The following is a 20581-nucleotide window of genomic DNA, read 5'->3' as shown; positions in this document are numbered from 1 at the left end:
CTACCTGGGAGAAACCGGATGATCTCAAAACACCTGCTGAGGTAAAAGTTTGAGGGCTGGAATTTCGGGACTGTCAAGTAGACTGGGGCATATTTTTTAGGATTTTGTAAATAGTTGATTATGAAAGAGCAGTACTGCTTAAATGTCAGAAGAGGATCTGTAAAGACATTCAGAAACAAAGAGGGTTAGTATAGTTACACCAATCGGGAAGAAGAATAAAACTCATCAGAATAATTTTATTTACTGATTTTGTCCCACCTTAGGAAACCTAGTAGAGTGGGATCAATTTTAAAAAGGTGATTTAAATAATAAATTGGAAGTGGGGAAGACTGTTTCTTTCCCTGCCCCCCCGCCTTTTTTTTGTTTCTATTTATAGCAAAACTGGGTGATTTTAAATGACTTCTGCTGAGTTCTTAAATTTCCACTAGGGTTAAGAGTAGTGGAGATGAAATTAAGTTACCTACAAATACTTCCTTCTCTTAGAGTGGGAAGTTTTCTCTTTGTAGGAAATGCCCTTTTAAAAAGTGTGTTTTTATTTCATTTTGTGCCGTAAGTTTTACCATTCAAAATATACAGATATTGAAGAAAAAGTTAAGATTGAAGGAATAAACTGAATTAAGCAGTGTCCATGTTGTTTAATTAGAAACTCTGAGGTGCTAAGTAAGTAAGAGTTGATCTGGCATTCCAGGCTATGCTTAAGTTTCATCCTAGCTGGTGGTATACCTTTTTGTTTTCTTCTCTTCCTAATTAAGGAATTTGAGAAAGTAAAAGTATTTTCCAGGTTGCCATACTAATATGCACAGCAGTGCTTGGGAGAGGAGGTTGGTCGATTTTTAAAAATGTGTATTCCAATACTGATTTATAGTCAATGATATTAATTATATACTTTGTCCAAGACACTGTTTGTCTGGATTCAAGCTTTTGAATAGATTTCTCGTACTACCCTAACAGGTTTTGTTTATTCGATTTTAAGTATATTATACCTACGTGTTTTCTTACATAAGTTAATTCATTCATAAACTACGAAACTGAAATCTAAGCATGACTAAACTAGATTCTGTTTTTTTCCAACTTTTATGGTTTTCCAACTAGTATTAGTATTTGAGAAGTCTGTTAAGTATGGATGATAATCTTGACCTACAATGGGGTGTGAATGGTAAGAGTAAATAGGATTTGAAATTCATGTAGAACTGGTTTTGAATCTTGTCTTTGCTTTTTAATGAGTATCTTACCTTAAACAAGTTACTTTCTGACTTCAAGTAACAGTCCCTAGCTATAGAATTATGTTATATATCTTGCAGTGTTACAAAGATTAAATAATGTATTCAAATTACATCACTCAGTGAGTATTCAATAATTGATAGTTTATATTATTACCATCATCTCACAAGTTTTAGAATTGTATCAATTGGTAATTTCTAGTGAAAACAGCCATGCCATGCAATTGATCAGTGATGTTATATATTATTATTAACAATGAAGTTTTTCCTCTTTAGCAACTCTTATCTAAATGCCCCTGGAAGGAATACAAATCAGATTCTGGAAAGCCTTACTATTATAATTCTCAAACAAAAGAATCTCGCTGGGCCAAACCTAAAGAACTTGAGGATCTTGAAGGTAAAATGGGGAAAAGTAGTTTTTAATGTATGTGTTTTACATGTATATGCCATTCACTTTGAAACAATTCCTCCAGAATAGGATTGTTCAAACAGAGGCCCCCCCCCCTTTTTTTTTTTAATAAATTAAATGACTAGAACATTTAAAATGGCGTAACAGTTTTTTGGGCTCTTATTTTCTTGTTGCTTTAGATCTCAGTTCTATAGATTTTAAATAGATTTTTATTTGATTTGATTCCACTGAAACTAGGATACCAGAATACCATTGTTGCTGGAAGTCTTATTACAAAATCAAACCTGCATGGTGAGCTGCTTTGATAATTCATTTTCTGTCATACTTAACATTTTTATTAGAGTGTGTCACTAATATTCACTAACCATGATTGGATAAATCTGCAGTGAAAAATCTCTTAAGAATTCTTTTAATTAAAGGGTTATATTATAAATGAGCTTGTAGCTTTTAAAGTTGTACTTTGGTTTTTAGAAAAAAGATTGTTTATCATTCAGTTGAACAAGGAGTTCACATACAAAATGTCCAAATCCTACTGAGTGTTGGTGCATACATATAACCTGTGTTTTAACTCATTTTATGGTAATAGATAGTAGAGTACCTTGAATCTATATCCATTTATATTTTGTTAGTATATTGTCATACTATATATTTAATGCTGGTTTTGTTTAGCATAGTGTTGCAAAATAGCCTTGATATGTTCATTATGGAAGAATTAAGGTAAACCAAGTATCATGCCTCACTTACAAAGGAAAATTTTTCAACATTGGAACTAATCAGAATAACCCTTAAAAATCTAGAAATACTTAATACTAAATGTAAAACCTAGAACTTAAAATAGAGATAATCAGTAGGGATTGAAAATCTAGTTTTTATACTCACTTCTAATAGAATCTAGTGTCATAGATTATGTAAAATTAGAAGTAGCAGATTGTAGGAGAATGGGGCTAATAAAGTAGATAGTGATGTGGAATGACATCTGGCAGGAAAAGAGAATAAAAATTTCGTAAAAGACTCTGTCATATTAAGCCCCTTTACCTTTTCCTTGTGCCACCTCATTAGTTAGATCATCACTGTATCAGAAAAATGTTAATTTACATTAGTAGTGATAACTTTTTAAGTACCTTTTTTCAGTCGTCCTAAACCGATTTTCAGAAATATTTTTCTTTAAAGGGTGATAAGTTTAAAAAATATTTTTGTAAAGAGTTAGGCTTGTGTTATTACTTAATGTGGAGAACCTCATTCCCTTCATAATGTCAAATAGAAGATATTTTTGTTACATCCAATGGAAAATGTACTGGAATGAAAACTGAAATTGTGCAGATCTTTAAAGCTCAGTTTAAGTTACCTATACTAGCATTGGCTAATAATAATATGTAGATAGGTAGTTTCCCAGTTGATCATTTACAAAGTATCAAGCTCATTTCTGATATAACCCTACTACAAATAGTTGGTGTGCATAACTATCTATCTACTTGTCAATGCTAGTATATATGTGCTGAAATTTTATAATAAATTTGATCCCATTTTGAATTTAGTATCTTAAAAATAAATCGAACGAGTCTCATCCCTGGAGAAAATACTGTTTTCTTCCAGAATTATGCAGATACTTTCATAGAGTTGTTACAGCAGCCTCTGGGAAAGCAGCAGCATGGAATAAGCTTTCCTAGTAATTACTCTTATTTAAATTTGTTTTATTCTTTATTTGCTATACTAGACTTTTAGAGCAAGAATTTGTTCTGTAAAAGTGATTTTTTATTTTTTAGGATGGAAAATGAAATCCTTTTGTATGATACTTTTAAAGTTTAAATCTTTTAAAGTTTGTTTTCAGTGATTATATTTTAAAACTAGTAGATGACTTTTTTTCTCTCTTTAATAGCAATGATCAAAGCTGAAGAAAGCAGGTAAGCAATTTTGGACATCAATTTTTATTGACGAATTTGGTCTCTCCTATAATATCCTTGTGTTTGCTCAATTTTCTTTGTAATACAAGTAATGATTTAACATGTTAGGCTTGATATTTTGATGTCCTTGTAGCATTTTGTTGAGGAAAAATTAGGGAGGGGGATATTTACTCAATTTGATGCTTTGCTATACAGTGATTATTAGAATTTGTACTGTATGCCTTACAAATTAAGAAGACTGTGTTACAGAATAGTCCAAAATTCAGTTTGAGTTGATGAGGGAATGGACGAAATATATCTGTGTATCTCTTCCTTTACACAGGGTTTCCTCTAAATGGGTGAATTGGAGAAAATTCAAAGTTCTTAGAGAACTTTTTAATATGGGTCATATTTCATGGTGTAATACAATCTGATAGATTGGGTATTTTATAAATGTAAATGCTTACTGAACTTTTGAGTGCCTGTAATACGTTACCATGAATGTTAATGGAATTAAAGTAGTACAGTTATATTCTGTGGTTTTAAAATCTTTTTTAATGGGTTTGGCATTTCTTGCTGTTTTTTCCTTCAGTTATTTCTTATTATTTGATTTTATGACAATTTTAAAGCTAGCTTTATTTAGCTTTCTGATTACAATAATGAAATGACCAGTGTTCTCTTTTTTTAATGTATAGTAAGCAAGAAGAGTGCACCACAACATCAACAGCCCCAGTCCCTACAACAGAAATTCCGACCACAATGAGCACCATGGCTGCTGCAGAAGCAGCAGCTGCTGTTGTTGCAGCTGCAGCAGCAGCAGCAGCTGCAGCAGCTGCAGCCAATGCTAATGCTTCCACTTCCACTTCTAATACTGTCAGTGGAACTGTTCCAGTTGTTCCTGAGCCTGAAGTTACTTCCATTGTTGCTACTGTTGTAGATAATGAGAATACAGTAACTATTTCAACTGAGGAACAAGCACAACTTACTAGTACCCCTGCTATTCAGGATCAAAGTGTGGAAGTATCCAGTAATACTGGAGAAGAAACATCTAAGCAAGAAACTGTAGCTGAGTAAGTTTAGTAACTTGTCTTCTGAAAATCAGTACCAGATTTCTTTAATAAAAGTAGTTGCCAGTTTAGTGGCCATAAATTGTTTAAATAAATTTTTTTGAGAATCGTAATATCAAGCCGTTAAGATAGTTGATCAGTTTTCAGGCTGAATTTTGGAGGGTTATGCCAGCAAACTTGAAATTTTTAGTTCACTGAAATTTTAACAAGTAGAGCCAAGGCTGGGGAGTTGGGGCACAAATCTGAAAGATTGCCAAAAACCTTAGTAAGCAAGATACATCATATCTTGATGCAATATTTTACATGAGAGCAGTGCAAAAATTCATGATTAACAGACTCAATATTTTCAGTTAAGATAGGTGTACTGTTTCTTCTTTGGTTATTGGTGTTTTGGGTTTCAGCCTCCTATAAATCAGTTTTAAAAATATAGCTTTGTAGAAAAAGGAATTATGGGGGGCAAAAAAGCAGTTTATGGCTAGGCATGGTGGCTCACACCTGTAATCCCAGCACTTTGGGAGGACCAGGCAGGAGGATCATTTGAGGCCAAGAGTTTAATGTCAACTTGGGCAACATAGCAAGACCCTGTCTCTACAAAAAATTTAAAAATCAGCCAGCACTTTTAACCTCAACTACAGGGGAGGCTGAGGCAGGAGAGTCACTGAGCCTAGGAGTTCAAGGCTGCAGTGAGCTATGATTATACCACCGCACTCCAGCCTGGGTGAGAGAGCAAGGCCACCCTTTTTTTTTCTTTTTTTTGACACAGGGTCTCCCTCTGTCATCCAGGCTGGAATGCAGTGGCGTGATCAGGGCTCACTGCATCCTCGACCTCCTGGGTTCAAGCGATTCTGCCACCTCAGTCTCCTCCTGAGTAGCTGGGACTGCAGGCACATGCACCATGCCTAGCTCATTGGCCTGCCTCAGCCTCCCAAAATGCTGGGATTTTTCTACCTGGCCAAGGAAAAAAGGCAATTTACAGAGAAAGAAAGTTGTCTAGGAAGTATATGAAAAGCCATTCAGCCATAATAATAAAGAAATACAAGTTAAAATAATATTGTGATTATTTTTCTAAGTGAAAATCAAGTAGAGAAACATTTAAAAGATAACACCAGATATAAGAAAACTCTCATTTCACTCTTAGACTAAAGTAATACAACTTTTTAATAAAACAAAGCTGTATCTGTCAAGAGTTCACAGTTTGTGTGTACTTGCATAACCTGTAGTCTAGTACAGTTTATATGGCTGTGCTTTATAGAGCTTTAGAAAGTGAGATCAAGCTAAATTTCTTGACTTTAAGGGTGCCCTCATGTTTTTTTAAAAAAAATAGTTAACCATAAGCTCATTATCCAAACATGATTATCCATCTTAATATTTAAGCGTGTTGCCTTCATCCATCCATCCCTTATTTTAAGTGTTCTTTTGTTCTTCGTATGTTAGTTTCCCAAAGTCAAAATAGATTGATAACCTTTTCTGATGCTTAAAACGTTTTAAAAGAAATCCGTATGGCGTATTTGAAGGCATGAAAATGAAATTAACATTTTCTCTGCATTTAAGATACATGAATATATATCTAATATATCAGAGACATCTTCCACATTGATAGAAATGTGTACCCATCATGTCTAGTGATGGGTTACTATCATTTGTGCATGAATGGAAGTGCTCCCCTATCCGTAGATACTTAGGCTTTTTGGAATAATTTTATTTTGCATCTTGTCGTACTGAAATGTTTCATCAATAATGTTTTCCATAAGTTTAACATTAAATAGTTGTTTCCTGCTTTTTTTCATTCCGACATTTCCTTGATATAGTGCCTGAGTCATTATAATATGCTTTTGATTTTAATTACTATAATAGAGATCATTTTTTGTCAGTATCTACTACAGTGTCTCTTTGCGTCAGCATTCTACTTAAAGTATTTTTTTTTCATCCCCCGACCCCCACCCCATACATTCCCTTATTATGTAGAAAGAAATGTAAGGCTTATACAATTTTTTCTTGTCAGGAAGACCCCCAATTATTAAACAAGTTAGTAATTCTGGGTAGTATTAATTTTTGTTTGACATCAGTATTCAGCAAACTTTTTCACGAAATACCAGATTGGAAATATTTTTGGGTTATTTGTGTCATATAGTCTTTATATAGTGACTCAATTCAGCTGTGGTAGCACAGTCAGCGATAAACAATCTGTAAACAAATGAACATGGGCATTTTCAAGTAAAACTAGAATTACAAAAATTAATAGGCTGAATTTGACTAGTGGGTTGTATTTGTCAATCCTGATTTAGATTGATCTTTACATCTTATTAATCTTCACCCTTGCCCAAATCCTTAGAGTTATTGCAGCACTAATGTGGAACCAGTGAATGAGTTTAATAAGCCATTTAAAACTATTAACCTGTGGGCCAGAGGAGCTAGTGTCTTAAGTCAGTTAAACGTTTATTTTGTCATTTGTCTAGGGTCTTAAAAACTGATTTAATAACTGAAGTTTTAGGAAACTATTATCTTTATTTCTTTGTCTTCAGATAAGTGTTTTTTTTAGAGTTCATATAGCTTTTATCCTAAATGTCAAATTTTAATTCAACATCAAACATTTAAACAGTTTAGGCATTATTTTTCTAAATGAAACAAAAATTTATTTAATTCATAAATACCACATTTGAATTTCTCTCTAGTTTTACTCCCAAAAAGGAAGAGGAGGAGAGCCAACCAGCAAAGAAAACATACACTTGGAATACAAAGGAGGAGGCAAAGCAAGCTTTTAAAGAATTATTGAAAGAAAAGGTATTAATATTGCAGATTTTTATTGTTTAACTTTTTGACATCAAGTATATATTACAGATTTTTATGTGATGCATAATGTTTACCCAATAAATGACGTTACTCTTTAAACTTTGATGGTATTGATAATACCAGTCTCATGAACTGTTGAACTGAAAAGCAACTAAATGTGTCTTGTTTTTTTTTTTTTGAAGAACACTTGTGAAACTGACTTTCAACACAAAAACTATTGTGTACAACGTATTACACAAGCACATTTCTACCCAATATTTAATGTAAGGGGTTTTAAAATTCATAATAATTATCTTTTATCAGTAGTCTAAGAAAAAAGCATTTATGCTCTATTTAAATTTCAGTTAAAGTTTTCATTTTAGTTCATAGGTGTATTACACAGATTTGCCTTCAATAAAAAACTATTTTTTAAAACTTGTTCAAACTCCTGCAAATGGAAATGCTTGATATTTGCAGTGAGTATTATACTTGGTTCCTGTTATGTGACTTAAACTCTTCTTGTGTGAAATTTTAATTTTTCATTTAAATGATTTTCAGCGGGTACCATCAAATGCTTCATGGGAGCAAGCCATGAAAATGATTATTAATGATCCACGATACAGGTAATACTTCAACTTTTTTTTACTTTTCAGTTTGAGCATAGCAAGCCTTACACATTTAAAGTTGTATAGAAAGAGAAAACATTTAACTCTGTTGACATCTGTTTAGGATACCAAGTATAGAGTTGTTTTATGTCTAATAACCAAAAAGTCAGTCAAACAATTTACCCTGCTACATATAAAATAATAATTATTTTAAAAGTAGAAATTACTTTCTCCAATCATTTCTTGTCTTTAATAAATTTTTGAAAGTTTTAAAATTTATATATGTAAACAATTTTATTTTTTTCAAATCACTAATATTTGATTCTTTTGCCTGTGTCTACTCTTATATGGTATTTTTATATTAGTGCTTTGGCAAAGTTAAGTGAAAAAAAGCAAGCCTTTAATGCCTATAAAGTCCAGACAGAAAAAGAAGAAAAAGAAGAAGCAAGATCAAAGTACAAAGAGGCTAAGGAATCCTTTCAGCGTTTTCTTGAAAATCATGAGAAAATGACTTCTACAACCAGATACAAGTAAGATGTTGAATGTTGCATGGCCTATATTTACTACATTGTTGTTTGTGTCGTACTTTTTTGCCATGTGCAGTAGCTGATCCAGAGCTCATTAAATAAAACTAGATAATTATGAATGTGGAAGCTTCATGAGGTACCAAATAAATCTGTAGTTAAATGTAGAATTTAACTTGTAGACTTACTACGTTTTTTAGAGACTGGAAGAAGGGGAGAAAGATTGAATTCAATAATCAAGTTGGAGGCTAGACGTGGTGGCTCACACCTATAATCCCTACTATTTGTGAGGTCAAGGCAAGCAGATGGCTTGAGCCCAGGAGTTCAAGACTAGCCTTGGCAACATGGTAAAACCTTGTTTATAGGGGAAAAAAAGAAAAATACAAAAATTAGCCAAGCATGGTGGCACGTGCCTGTAGTCCCAGCTCCTTGGGAGGCTGAGGTGGAAAAATCACTTGAGCCTGGGAATGTCAAGGCTACAGTGAGCCATAATTGCACCACTGCACTCCAGGGTGACAGCGAGACCCTGTCTCAGAAAACAAACAAACAAACAAAAAACAGAAAAGAAAAATCAAATTTCATTGCCTTTTACTTAAAAACTTTGACATTATTGATCTTTGTGGAGTAAAAAGAGGCAGTTTTCATTACGTAGGCATAGCATTTTGGATAATTGTTTTATATAGCATTCTTCATTTTAGATTGCTTATGTAAAATTGTGGATAATTTAATGTTAAAAGTTTTTCGATATGTTATTAAGCCTATTTTCTGTATGTACTTCTTTGTTTTCCTCAGTATTCCAGAGAAGTCTGTAATTTAGTTCTGTCAGCAGTTTGGTAGTCTTGTGTGGCTGCCACTAGATATAGAGGTAGTCTAGACTATAAGCAGTGCCTAATGTGAATTATCCCCTCTATCTCTAACGAGAGAGGGAGGCATGTGCTATTTTTTTTTTCATAATTATCCAGGAGTTTGCCTTTAATATTTTTATGAACTTCAAATAGAAAGTATTCATTTTGTAGTTTTAAATTTAGTTTAAAAATTGGTTAAGATTAATTTTTATTGTATAATATAATTTTTTAACATAGAAAAGCAGAGCAAATGTTTGGAGAGATGGAAGTTTGGAATGCAATATCAGAACGTGATCGTCTTGAAATCTACGAAGACGTTTTGTTCTTTCTTTCAAAAAAAGAAAAGGTATTCTTCTTAGTTACTGGTATTTATAGATAACACAAGATGTTTCCTCATTCTCAGGAAGATTGGTTTTAAAATGTGTACATTTTTGTGGCTTAGTTTATCCAGTTTATGTGGTATAGCAGATTTATTTATTGGAAGTAACATTTAAAGATGGAATGTATAACTTATATAATAAGCTTCTTTATCATTCATGTAGCGTATTAAGTACTGATGTAGACTCAGTGGGTAATTCAGCTATTTGTATTGTCATTAATTGGCTATCTTAAACACTCACTTTGAAAAAGAAGGTACTTTTTTTGCTCATTAGGTTTAAAAATGCTGGGTTTTTTTGCTTATAACAAACATATGATTGGTACAGGAATGACAGCAGTGTGCAGTTGTTTCTACAAAACTTGTAACATTTTAAAATACCTATTTCACTCCTGTCTCTTTTTCATTGTGCCCTATTATATTTTATGCTTTCTAGTTTTCAGGGAACACATAGATGCAAGTGTTATCAAATTTAAACATAGCTGAAGGTCATTGAAGACTTTAGCATTTACCTGCAATGTGACTTGTCCATGGTAACCTTAGTTTTTGTCTGTAATGCTTAGTGGTAGAAAGGTTTATGTAGTGGGGAATGTATGGGGGAAAAGCTGAAAACATGGTTTCCAGATTCTGGCTTTTAGAAGGAGGTGGAAAATGTGAAGCTAAGTACCAAAGCCAAGTGCTTAGGCAAGAGCAAGCAGAGTCAGCAATGTGGCCATTTAAAGTAAATGAAATTTACTTGAAATTTGATTTAACCTTTGAAATTTGGTCATCCATTAGAATATAAAGCCTTCACTAATTGCAATTTAAGTATCTTAATTTCTTGGAACTTTGAAACATATATATTAATACTTCTGCTATAGGAACAAGCAAAGCAGTTGCGAAAGAGAAATTGGGAAGCCTTAAAAAACATACTTGACAACATGGCTAATGTAACATACTCTACCACTTGGTCGGAAGCCCAGCAGTATCTGATGGATAATCCAACTTTTGCAGAAGATGAGGAGTTACAAAGTAAGAATAATGGCTAAGAGAAATAGTTTTAAATAGTGTCCTCCAGCAGCGAAGAATTATTTTCACTTTTTATATGAGATAACTAACTGAATCTTATGTGGTTGTTGGTTCATTTCTGAAAAAGTGTTTTATTTATTTCCAAATAGGATATTTCTTTCTGATTGAGTTTGTGATTCATGACAAAATGTGTTTTCAAATTTAAAGTAGCTTTATCAGGTAATCCTTGAAATATTTAAATTATAGGTCAAATTTGAAATCATGCTTAGCCATTTGTATGTAACTTGGTAAGAACTAAATGAATCACCGCATTTTACTCATGTTTTCTTGAGGTAATAACATTACAGATTTGTAAAAAGAAGAAAATGTATTAGAATTGTCTTACATTAGGCTTCCCTAAGTATTCTTTCTGAGTTAACCAATTGCTTTTTAAATTATAGCTTTCTCAGCTACCCCTCTAAAAGTCATGCTTCAGTAGATTTTTTTTTTATAGGGTGCACAGTTCTATACTAAGCTCCTGGAATAATTATGATATTGCAAACAGATTTTATCATAACACTTTTATTTTCATTAGTTTTGCCATATACACGTTCTTTGTTTTATCCTATGACATGTTTCAGAGTGCCTTTTATTGAGTTCTTTGTGAAATTTTCCTTAAAACTTTCCTATGCAGATGATTACAAATCATATTGAGTTTAAATACAAGTTTGTTTGTTTGTTTGTTTAGAGACGGGGTCTTGCTGTGTTGCCCAGGCTAGTCTTGAACTCCTGGGCTCAAGCAATCCTCCCACCTCAGCCTTCCAAAGTGTTGAGATTACAGGCATGAGCCACCTCACCCTAGCCTAGCTAAAAGTATTTTTGACAGGTGATTTTGAAATTTTGGGGGATCTAATGCAAATAAACTACTTGTTGACATTTGACACTTTAAATTTTAACTGGCAAATACTTTAGATATGGACAAAGAAGATGCATTAATTTGCTTTGAAGAACACATTCGGGCTTTAGAAAAGGAGGAAGAAGAAGAAAAACAGAAGAGTTTGCTAAGAGAAAGGAGACGACAGCGAAAAAATAGGGAATCTTTCCAGGTAAAAGAAAAAGCTCTTTTCTAACTTAGTTTTATATTATACTTACAGAACTTGAACAGTAATATAAAGAATTTTGAGACAACTGTTCCCAGATCATAGACTTAGGCTTTGTGAGGACTCATACACATTTAACTCTAAGTTCTACAGATGAACATTGATAAATGAGGTTTCGGTTGGGGAAAACAACAGGAGAGATGACTGGAAACAAGATATGTGTGGTGAGTCAGTAGTAGATGATACTTAGTTTCTAGAGGACAAAGGGACTGCTAGGGTATAGTTTGGGGATGGGCCATAATTTCTTAAACACTAAAAAAAGGACCTGGGATTGCATGTTTTTCAGCTAGTAGTTTATTTTCATCTTCAAGTATCATTTTTATTTTCAGTGATAGAAAATATCATGGAGCAATGAATTTTTTGCATTTCATATCTCACCCATTTCAATAATAATTGTAATAGCTAATGTTCTTTGATTGCTTACTGTCAATACAATTTATGTTTACAATCTCAATTTTTATGACAGTCTTATCTTGTAAGGGTACTTACTGTTTTTGTTACATAAGTTTATATAACTAAGGAAATGAAGAGGTGAAGTGACTTGCCCAAGTTCAACAGTTGCTGAATAGTGAAGCCAGAATTTGAATCCATGCAGTTTTGATTACAGGGTCTCTTCCATTAACCATTGTATTAGGGTGAATGCTAGGTTACAATGGCTTAAATTTTAAGGTTTTTTTTGAAATAACAGTCTTTTTGGTCTAGGGCAGGGCATATTGCCATCCCCTAAGGCAGAGGTTCTGAAAATTCAGTGTCTATCAGAATGACGTAGAGGACTTTTTAAAAATTTCTTCTGGCTGGGCACAGTGGCTCATGCCCATAATCCCAGCACTTTGGGAGGCTGAGGCTGGCAATTGCTTGAGTCCAGAAGTTCAAGACCAGCCTGGGCAACATGATGAAACCCGCTCCCTACTAAAAATACAAAAAATAATAATAATAATTAGCTGGGTGTGGTGGTGCACGCCTGTAGCCCCAGCTACTCAGGAGGCTGAGATGGGAGAACCTGAGCCCAGGAGGTCAAGACTGCAGTGAGCTGTGATGGCGCCATTGCACTCTAGACTGTGCGAAAGAGCGAGATCCTGTCTCAAAAAAAAAAAAAAAAAAAAATTCCTCTATGCCAAAGGTTACTAACCATCTTAAACGCCACAGCCAGTAGAATGATTTCGGTCCTTATTCAATGAAAACTTAACATTTACTACTATTGTTGGGTTCCTTTATCTTAGTGACTTCCTAGGCTATCATATTCTACAACCGTTAAAAACACAAATTGTTTGGCCTTACCTGAAGAATTTGAATTAGTAAGTCTGGGTTGGAGTCTGAAAGTTTACATTTCTAAATTTCCAGGTGGTATCGATACTGTTGGACCATACTTTGAGAAGCAGTGCCCTAGCGTGTTAACCTTCTCTGCAGAGTTAGGGGTATGCTGCCCCCATTTTACATTTTAACTTGGAAAAAGTCGAAAGAACAGTTCTTTTTTAAAGCTAATGATTTAGAAGTTCTGCTCACCTCCTTCATTTGGGTTCAGTTGCTGAGAATTTAGTCACATGGCCACAACTAGCTACACAAAGGAGGCTAGAAAACTTAGCTTTTAGCTAAGCAGCCATGTGTCCAGGAAGAAGGGGAGGACAGATATTTAGGAGGGCTATTATACACTCTTCCACAACCTAAGCTTTAACGTCTCTGGTGAAGGTTTTGCAGTGGTTTAAAATAAGGAGACATATGTGAAAAAATAATAATACAGTGAAAATAAGATGGAAATCTGGGTCATAGAAAATATGAGACTATAATGTAAACAATACTGAAGGTGGAGACTATGAGGCGAAATTTTGATGTAAAGTCTGCACGGTTCCGCAAATAAGCCTAAATGTGGCTTTGAATCAGATTGCTATGTGTCTGGCATAGTTTCTGATTACTACTAATAAAATTGGTGTTAAGTGTGTTGTATTAATATTCTTTCAGATATTCAGCCTGGTAATTTTCCTGTTCTGCTACTTCAAAAGATTTATTTAAGACTTTAGTGAAATGAATTAAAAGAGAAGATTGGCATTAGACAATAAAATATAATTAATGGAGAGCATCTCAGTACTTATGGTTATGATGATGACTATTTTTATTTAGTGTTCATTTGCTAATCAGAAAATTCATCACGTCTATGACGAGGAAACTATGACTTTGTTTTTCTTATGTCTTAAAACTGGTATTTGAAGTCAATGTCGTCTGGAAAGGATTGATCTGAGGCTTTCAAGGAGAACCAGAGGAGTGTATAGTGTCTCAGAAGCCAAGAATTTGGAGTTTTAAGATAAAGCATGATCCCCAGATGCACAGAATCAGTATCACCTGGGAAATTATGAAAATGTATATTCTAAAACCTGGGAAATTATGAAAATACATATTCTGAAACCCCACGTCAGACTTAAAGAATCAGATTCTGGAAATGGGACCTAACAATCTGATTTTTTTAAACAGTCCTTCAAATAAGTCTTTGAGAAACCCCTGAGGTAAAGGAATCCATCTAAAGTAACATGTTAAGAAATTTTTATGGAATGAGGACTGAAAGAATACTGTTAAGAGTGGCATTTATGGTGTTTAGTGACCATTGGCATGGTAGGGAAAGTTAAAGGTCTGCCAAATAGTCGAAAGGTAACTAGAGGTATAGTTATACCTTTCAGATATTCAGTAAGGTGAAATTGAAATAAGCTTGGGGTTAAGAGAAAGCCTTTTCTTGGGTAAGAGAAAACCAGTTAAGAGGGAAAGAATGAAGGAAGAATTGAAAAATAAGGGTGACTCTTATTAAACAAAATCTCATAAGGTTTGAAATTCAAGCATATATGTGAATACAGTTACACTGAGAGCAGTTTATAAAGGAACAAAAAGAAGGATGAAGATGGAGAAAAATTAATACCGATTAGGATCTAAGACAGTGGTGCTCAACCAGGAAAGCTTTTGTGATTGTCACTATTTGTGGGGAACATGCTACTGGCATCTAGTGTGTAGAGGCAAGAGATGCTACTAAACATCCTGCAATGTGTACGGGACTCAAACATACCCCGCCCTCAACCAAGAGAAAGAAAGAAAAAAAAGTATTACGTCATCCAAGATGTCATTAGTGCCAAGGGAAGAAGAAACATCAAGCCCAGCCATCTTTGAAGCAACTTGCTTTCCATAATGTAAAAGACAAGACTTTTTCACCCCTAAAATGGGGCAAGTAAATAGAGAATAAGAACCATACAGTTTTGTCAGAGTGGTTTTCAAACCTGAATTCACATCGGTCATTGAATATTCTAAATATCTGAATATTAATATTGCTTTAAAAAAATAGTCCTCAGGTGATTCTTTCAGGTTAGGGATCCACTATAGAAATAATTTCAGTGTCACAGTTCTTTGACTTTATCAGACGGATCTCACCAGTCTGGAAGTGTAAGAAACACTAGCAAAACAGGTATGATAGAGTGAGGTAAGTTCTAAGATACTAGAGCATCACTGAAGATGGTTTCCAAACTATTTTAGAGACTCAAAAGAGGGAGCAAGTGAGGAACCTGGTGAGCCCAACAAGGGTGGTTAAGACAAAATTCCATTTATGTTGAAGGGTAAGGGTAGTTGACAAAAGGGTAGATACAGGCAGGGTTTGACAAAAGAATTTCAGAGTTGCAAGGGAATATGGACATATTTAGTCTCATCTGAAGAGGAATGAGTGGAGTTGTAAGTGCCTGATGTTGCTTTAGGACAGCTCTATCCAATAAAAATGTGAATGCCACAAATGCGATTTTAATTTATTATTTATTTTAGTAATTTAACCCAGTATAACCAAATATTATTTTAACACATAATCAGTATTTTTAAAAATTGCTAATATTTGTGTGTAGGGTCCAGCCTCACAGGGTCGGTGGGTTTTTCTCCCCATGTGTGGAGACAAGAGATTGTAGAAATAAAGACACAAAACAAAGAGATAAAAGGCAGCTGGGCCCAGGGGACCACTACCACCAAGACACGGAGACCGGTAGTGGCCCCAAATGCCAGGCTGCACTGATATTTATTGGATACAAGACAAAGGGGCAGAGTAAGGAGTGTGATCCATCTCCAATGATAGGTAAGGTCACGTGGGTCACGTGTCCACTGGACAGGGGGCCCTTCCCTGCCTGGCAGCCGAGGCAAAGAGAAAGAAAGGAGAGACAGCTTACGCCATTATTTCTGCATATCAGAGACTTTTAGTACTTTCACTAATTTGTTACTGCTATCAAGAAGGCAGAGCTGGGTGTACAGGATGGAACATGAAGGTGGACTAGGAGTGTGACCACTGAAGCACAGCATCACAGGGAGACGGTTAGGCCTCCGGATAACTGCGGGTGGACCTGACTGATGTCAGGCCCTCCACAAGAGGTGGAGGAGTAGAGTCTTCTCTAAACTCCCCCGGGAAAAGAGAGACTCCCTTTCCCAGTCTGCTAAGTAGCAGGTGTTTTTCCTTGACACTGACGCTACCGCTAGACCACGGTCCACTTGGCAACGGGCATCTTCCCAGACGCTGGCGTTACCACTAGACCAAGGAGCCCTCTGGTGGCCCTGCCTGGGCATAACAGAAGGTTCGCACTCTTCTGGTCACTTCTCACTGTGTCACCTCAGCTCCTATCACTGTATGGCCTGGTTTTTCCTAGGTTATGATTGTAGAGCGAGGATTATTATTATATTGAAATAAAGAGTAATTGCTACAAACTAATGAATAATGATATTCATATATAATCATATCTTTGATCTATATCTAATATAACTATTCTCATTTTATATATTTTATTATACTGGAACAGCTCGTGCCCTCAGTCTCTTGCCTCGGCACTCAGGTGGCTTGCCACCCACATTTGTGGTACTAAATCTTCAAGATTGTATGTTTTATACTTAACAGCACATCACAACTCAGACTAGCTACATTTCATGAACCCAGAAGCTATGTTAGGTCAGTGGCTACCTTATTGAACAGTGCAGGTATAGGAATCGTGGCAACAGAATATAGGGTTACAGTTTCTTTTAGTCACATTTGTGTATAGCAGTGGAAGACAGTTTTTCCTGTTGGGGTGGGGTGGGGGGTTGGTATCATCAGGCATTAGATTATCATGAGGACCACACAACCTAGATTGCTGGCATGCTCAGCTCACAATATGGTTCGCAGTCCTATGAGAATCTGATGCCCCTACTGATCTGACAGGAGGCGGAGCTCGGGCGGTAATGCTTGTTCCACCACTCCCTGCTGTGTGGCTCGGTTCTGGTTCTGTGGCCGGGGGTTGGGATCCGCTGATGTACAGGATTAAACTCCCTAAGGATTGGGTTGGAAGCAGGAAGTGTAGAAATTGAAACTAGATATAGGTTTGAATCCTAGGTCTCCAAACTACTTTGGGAAAATTATACATCCTCCTCTTAAGGCCCCTTGTTTTTAAAAAAATAAATAAAAATACCTAGAACACATTAGGCACTATTTTTAAAGACAGAGTATACGTTTAAGGAAACATGCGTATACATTCTTTAGCCTCACCATTTGAGGTGGATACCCAATATTGTAAGTTAAGTTCTACCTTTTTTTAAGGCTAAAAATTAGGTTCTATCTGAAAGGGTAGGAAATAGAACCTTAGGAGGATAATGCAGTGTTGTAAAAGTTATTTTCTTTAAAGGACAAAATATTTTTCTGCCTAAAGGCAGTTGTTACTTTGCCCAAATAGGAAATAGTCTTTATACCCAAACAGGTTTGGGATAACATTGGTAGAAGAGTTTTAACTATGTCAAAGTTTTTGTGTGTTTTCATGTTAGACTCTTATTTCTCATGTACTTAGATGACTTTTCAAATATAATTTTTCTCCCTAGATATTTTTAGATGAATTACATGAACATGGACAACTACATTCTATGTCATCTTGGATGGAATTGTATCCAACTATTAGTTCTGATATTAGATTCACTAATATGCTTGGTCAGCCTGGTAAGATTATTTTCTTTCCTAATTTACCGTTATGGTAGTAGTTGGAATGGGCCAAATGCAAAGGTGATTATGTTGGGGGAAGGGTGCTTTATTTTTGTTTTTTAAAAAAAAAAAGTAATTGCAGCTCTTTGGTTAGAGCTAGCTTTTGACTTCTTTAGTTTTTTCATTAGGATCAACTGCACTTGATCTTTTCAAGTTTTATGTTGAGGATCTTAAAGCACGTTATCATGATGAGAAGAAGATAATAAAAGACATTCTAAAGGTAAATAACTATTTATTCTTACCTTTTAACCTATAGTATATCTTAAAAGTACTGTATTCCTTTGATTTATCCATTATTGATACTAAGATTTCTTTTTTTTTAGGATAAAGGGTTTGTAGTTGAAGTAAATACCACTTTTGAAGATTTTGTGGCGATAATCAGTTCAACTAAAAGATCAACTACATTAGACGCTGGAAATATCAAATTGGCTTTCAATAGTGTAAGTTATTTTTTCTCTTGTAAATAACTAATTTAATAGTATAGTTTTTAATTTATTCAGATAAAAGCAGCTAAGTTGCAGCGCATTGGAAACGGAATATGAATAGAATTTTACAGAGTAGTAGCCAGTCTTTCAGGTAAGGTAAAAGAAAAAATTTTATTTAGATGATGGATTGACATTAAACTTCCTTTGCTCAAATTAACTGTTATTATTATACATAATATGGCCGTTATAAACCAGGCCTTGGGCCACACATGAAATACACCGACACTAACAACAGCTGATGAGCTAAAAACAAAAGACAAAACATTTGCAAAAACCTTATAATGTTTTAAGAAAGTTTACAAATTTGTGCTGGGCCACATTCAAAGCTGTCCTGGGCCACATGTGGCCAAGCTTATTTTAAGCAATATGTGATTCCTAAATTAACAATAAATTATTTCAGCTAATAGTTATGATACTATTATAACTGATTAAGTATGATTTTCTAATAGTTACTAGAAAAGGCAGAAGCCCGTGAACGCGAAAGAGAAAAAGAAGAGGCTCGGAAGATGAAACGAAAAGAGTCTGCATTTAAGAGTATGTTAAAACAAGCTGCTCCCCCGATAGAATTGGATGCTGTCTGGGAAGATGTATGTATACTTGTTAATTTTTTCTAATGGAATTATTTTCTTTACAGTTGAGAAAGAAATTTAAAATATTTTTATTTTTCATTTTATAGCCACAAAAGCTAAATTTATTTGTAGAATATATTAAATATATTTAGAATATAATAAAAGCATTATCAGCTGTGAGTCTGTCTTTAGGAATATTTGTAAAGAATGGTTTGGACTTTTGAAGGGAGGAAATAATGGACTTTAAAGGGACTGGTTCATCACAGTTTTTACTTGCTGTTATGATTTATTTTAGATGTATTGGTGTACTTTCTTGGTATTCATATATTTATTTTATATCTGAATTTTTCAGATCCGTGAGAGATTTGTAAAAGAGCCAGCATTTGAGGACATAACTCTAGAATCTGAAAGAAAACGAATATTTAAAGATTTTATGCATGTGCTTGAGGTAATTTTAGAATTCTCATACATAAAATATATAAAAATGTAAACAAATTGAAGAACTTAGAATGATGAAAGTATTTAATGTTCACTGCTTTCATACAAACGTACTTACCTGGGACAGTTAGAGAATGGTATTTTTCCTATAAAAACTGCTTTTAAGTGAGAGAAATTATAAGTTTCCATAGGAATATAAAGATTTGTATGTGAAAACTGTTTTGTATTTTTAGAAAGTTTTAGAAATTGAGCAGTTTGGCAGCCACATGGATTGACTAGTAAACTTAAAACTGAAAAATTTTTCTTGTAAAGCAGATAGAAAACAGCTTTTAGGCACATTTGAGGCATTATACCACATTAGCTGTGTAGAAAACCCAGAGAGTTTCTGGAATAAATGGTAAGATTTTGTTGAAATAAGCAATGAAACATTAACATCTCAGGTCACTTTAATAGGTAAGGTTCACTGGGCACGGTGGCTCACGCGTGTAATCCCAGCACTTTGGGAGGCTGAGGTGCATGCTGATCACCAGAGGTCAGGAGTTTGAGACCAGCTGAGCAACATGGCAAAACCCTGTCTCTACTAAAAATACAAAGAAATTAGCAGGGAGTGATGGCGCCCAGCTACTCAGGAGGCTGAGGCAAGAGAATTGCTTGAACCCAGGAGGTGGAGGTTGTAGTGAGCCAAGATCATGCCACTGTACTCCAGCCTGGGCAACAGAGTGGGACTCCTTCTCAAAAAAAAAAAAGTTAAGTAAGAGTATTTTGATGACAGTTTCAGTTAGGCCCTTGTAAGTATGCTGAATTGACCAATAATTATTGAATAATAGTGGGCCAGTGTTCTGATTGCTTTATATATATTGTATTTAGGAACTTAATCCTTTCAATAAGCCTATGAAGTTAATAGGTGAACAAACAGAGGCAAAGAGAAGTAAAGTGAGTTACAGGGTTGGAAGCCAGGCATGTTGACCTTGGTCAGTGCTTTTAACAAGTATGCCATGCTGTCAGTTTTAGAGTAACTAATACTTCATAAGCTAAAAACTAGTATGTGTTTAATATTATAGTGTTGCATTGTAAATGGGCATAGCAGGACACTAAATTGACTGTTTCCTATTCCTTGATTTCCTATTTCTTGATTTATTGTTCTTGATTAGTATAATGTTAACCACCGTTTTTGTGTAACATGTATTCACATAGGCCCTATATTGTTTCACAGCTGCCTCTAGATGTGGTCCTGTTGGCCTTTTTTTTT

The 20581-nt window shown here is 34.7% G+C and overlaps 1 protein-coding gene across 2 annotated transcripts in view; it reads left to right on the top strand.

Moving 5' to 3' along the window:
• PRPF40A (PRP40 pre-mRNA processing factor 40 homolog A (S. cerevisiae)) overlaps positions 1 to 20581 on the top strand; it is a 78095-nt gene that overhangs the window by 47469 nt on the left and 10045 nt on the right. For both annotated transcript variants that reach the window (XM_011987856.1, XM_011987855.1), the window contains 15 exons: positions 1497 to 1617; positions 1867 to 1920; positions 3506 to 3530; positions 4205 to 4579; positions 7249 to 7357; positions 7904 to 7968; positions 8316 to 8480; positions 9557 to 9665; positions 10556 to 10706; positions 11655 to 11788; positions 17684 to 17798; positions 17969 to 18060; positions 18164 to 18280; positions 18775 to 18912; positions 19247 to 19342. In XM_011987856.1, the coding sequence (XP_011843246.1) occupies positions 1497 to 1617; positions 1867 to 1920; positions 3506 to 3530; positions 4205 to 4579; positions 7249 to 7357; positions 7904 to 7968; positions 8316 to 8480; positions 9557 to 9665; positions 10556 to 10706; positions 11655 to 11788; positions 17684 to 17798; positions 17969 to 18060; positions 18164 to 18280; positions 18775 to 18912; positions 19247 to 19342 (1866 nt within the window). The remainder of the gene's footprint in view (positions 1 to 1496; positions 1618 to 1866; positions 1921 to 3505; positions 3531 to 4204; positions 4580 to 7248; positions 7358 to 7903; positions 7969 to 8315; positions 8481 to 9556; positions 9666 to 10555; positions 10707 to 11654; positions 11789 to 17683; positions 17799 to 17968; positions 18061 to 18163; positions 18281 to 18774; positions 18913 to 19246; positions 19343 to 20581) is intronic.

This window comes from Mandrillus leucophaeus, unplaced genomic scaffold (assembly GCF_000951045.1).
Source record: "Mandrillus leucophaeus isolate KB7577 unplaced genomic scaffold, Mleu.le_1.0 Scaffold318, whole genome shotgun sequence".
NCBI classification, from domain to species: domain Eukaryota; kingdom Metazoa; phylum Chordata; class Mammalia; order Primates; family Cercopithecidae; genus Mandrillus; species Mandrillus leucophaeus.
This window is presented reverse-complemented; position numbering and strand designations above follow the sequence as displayed.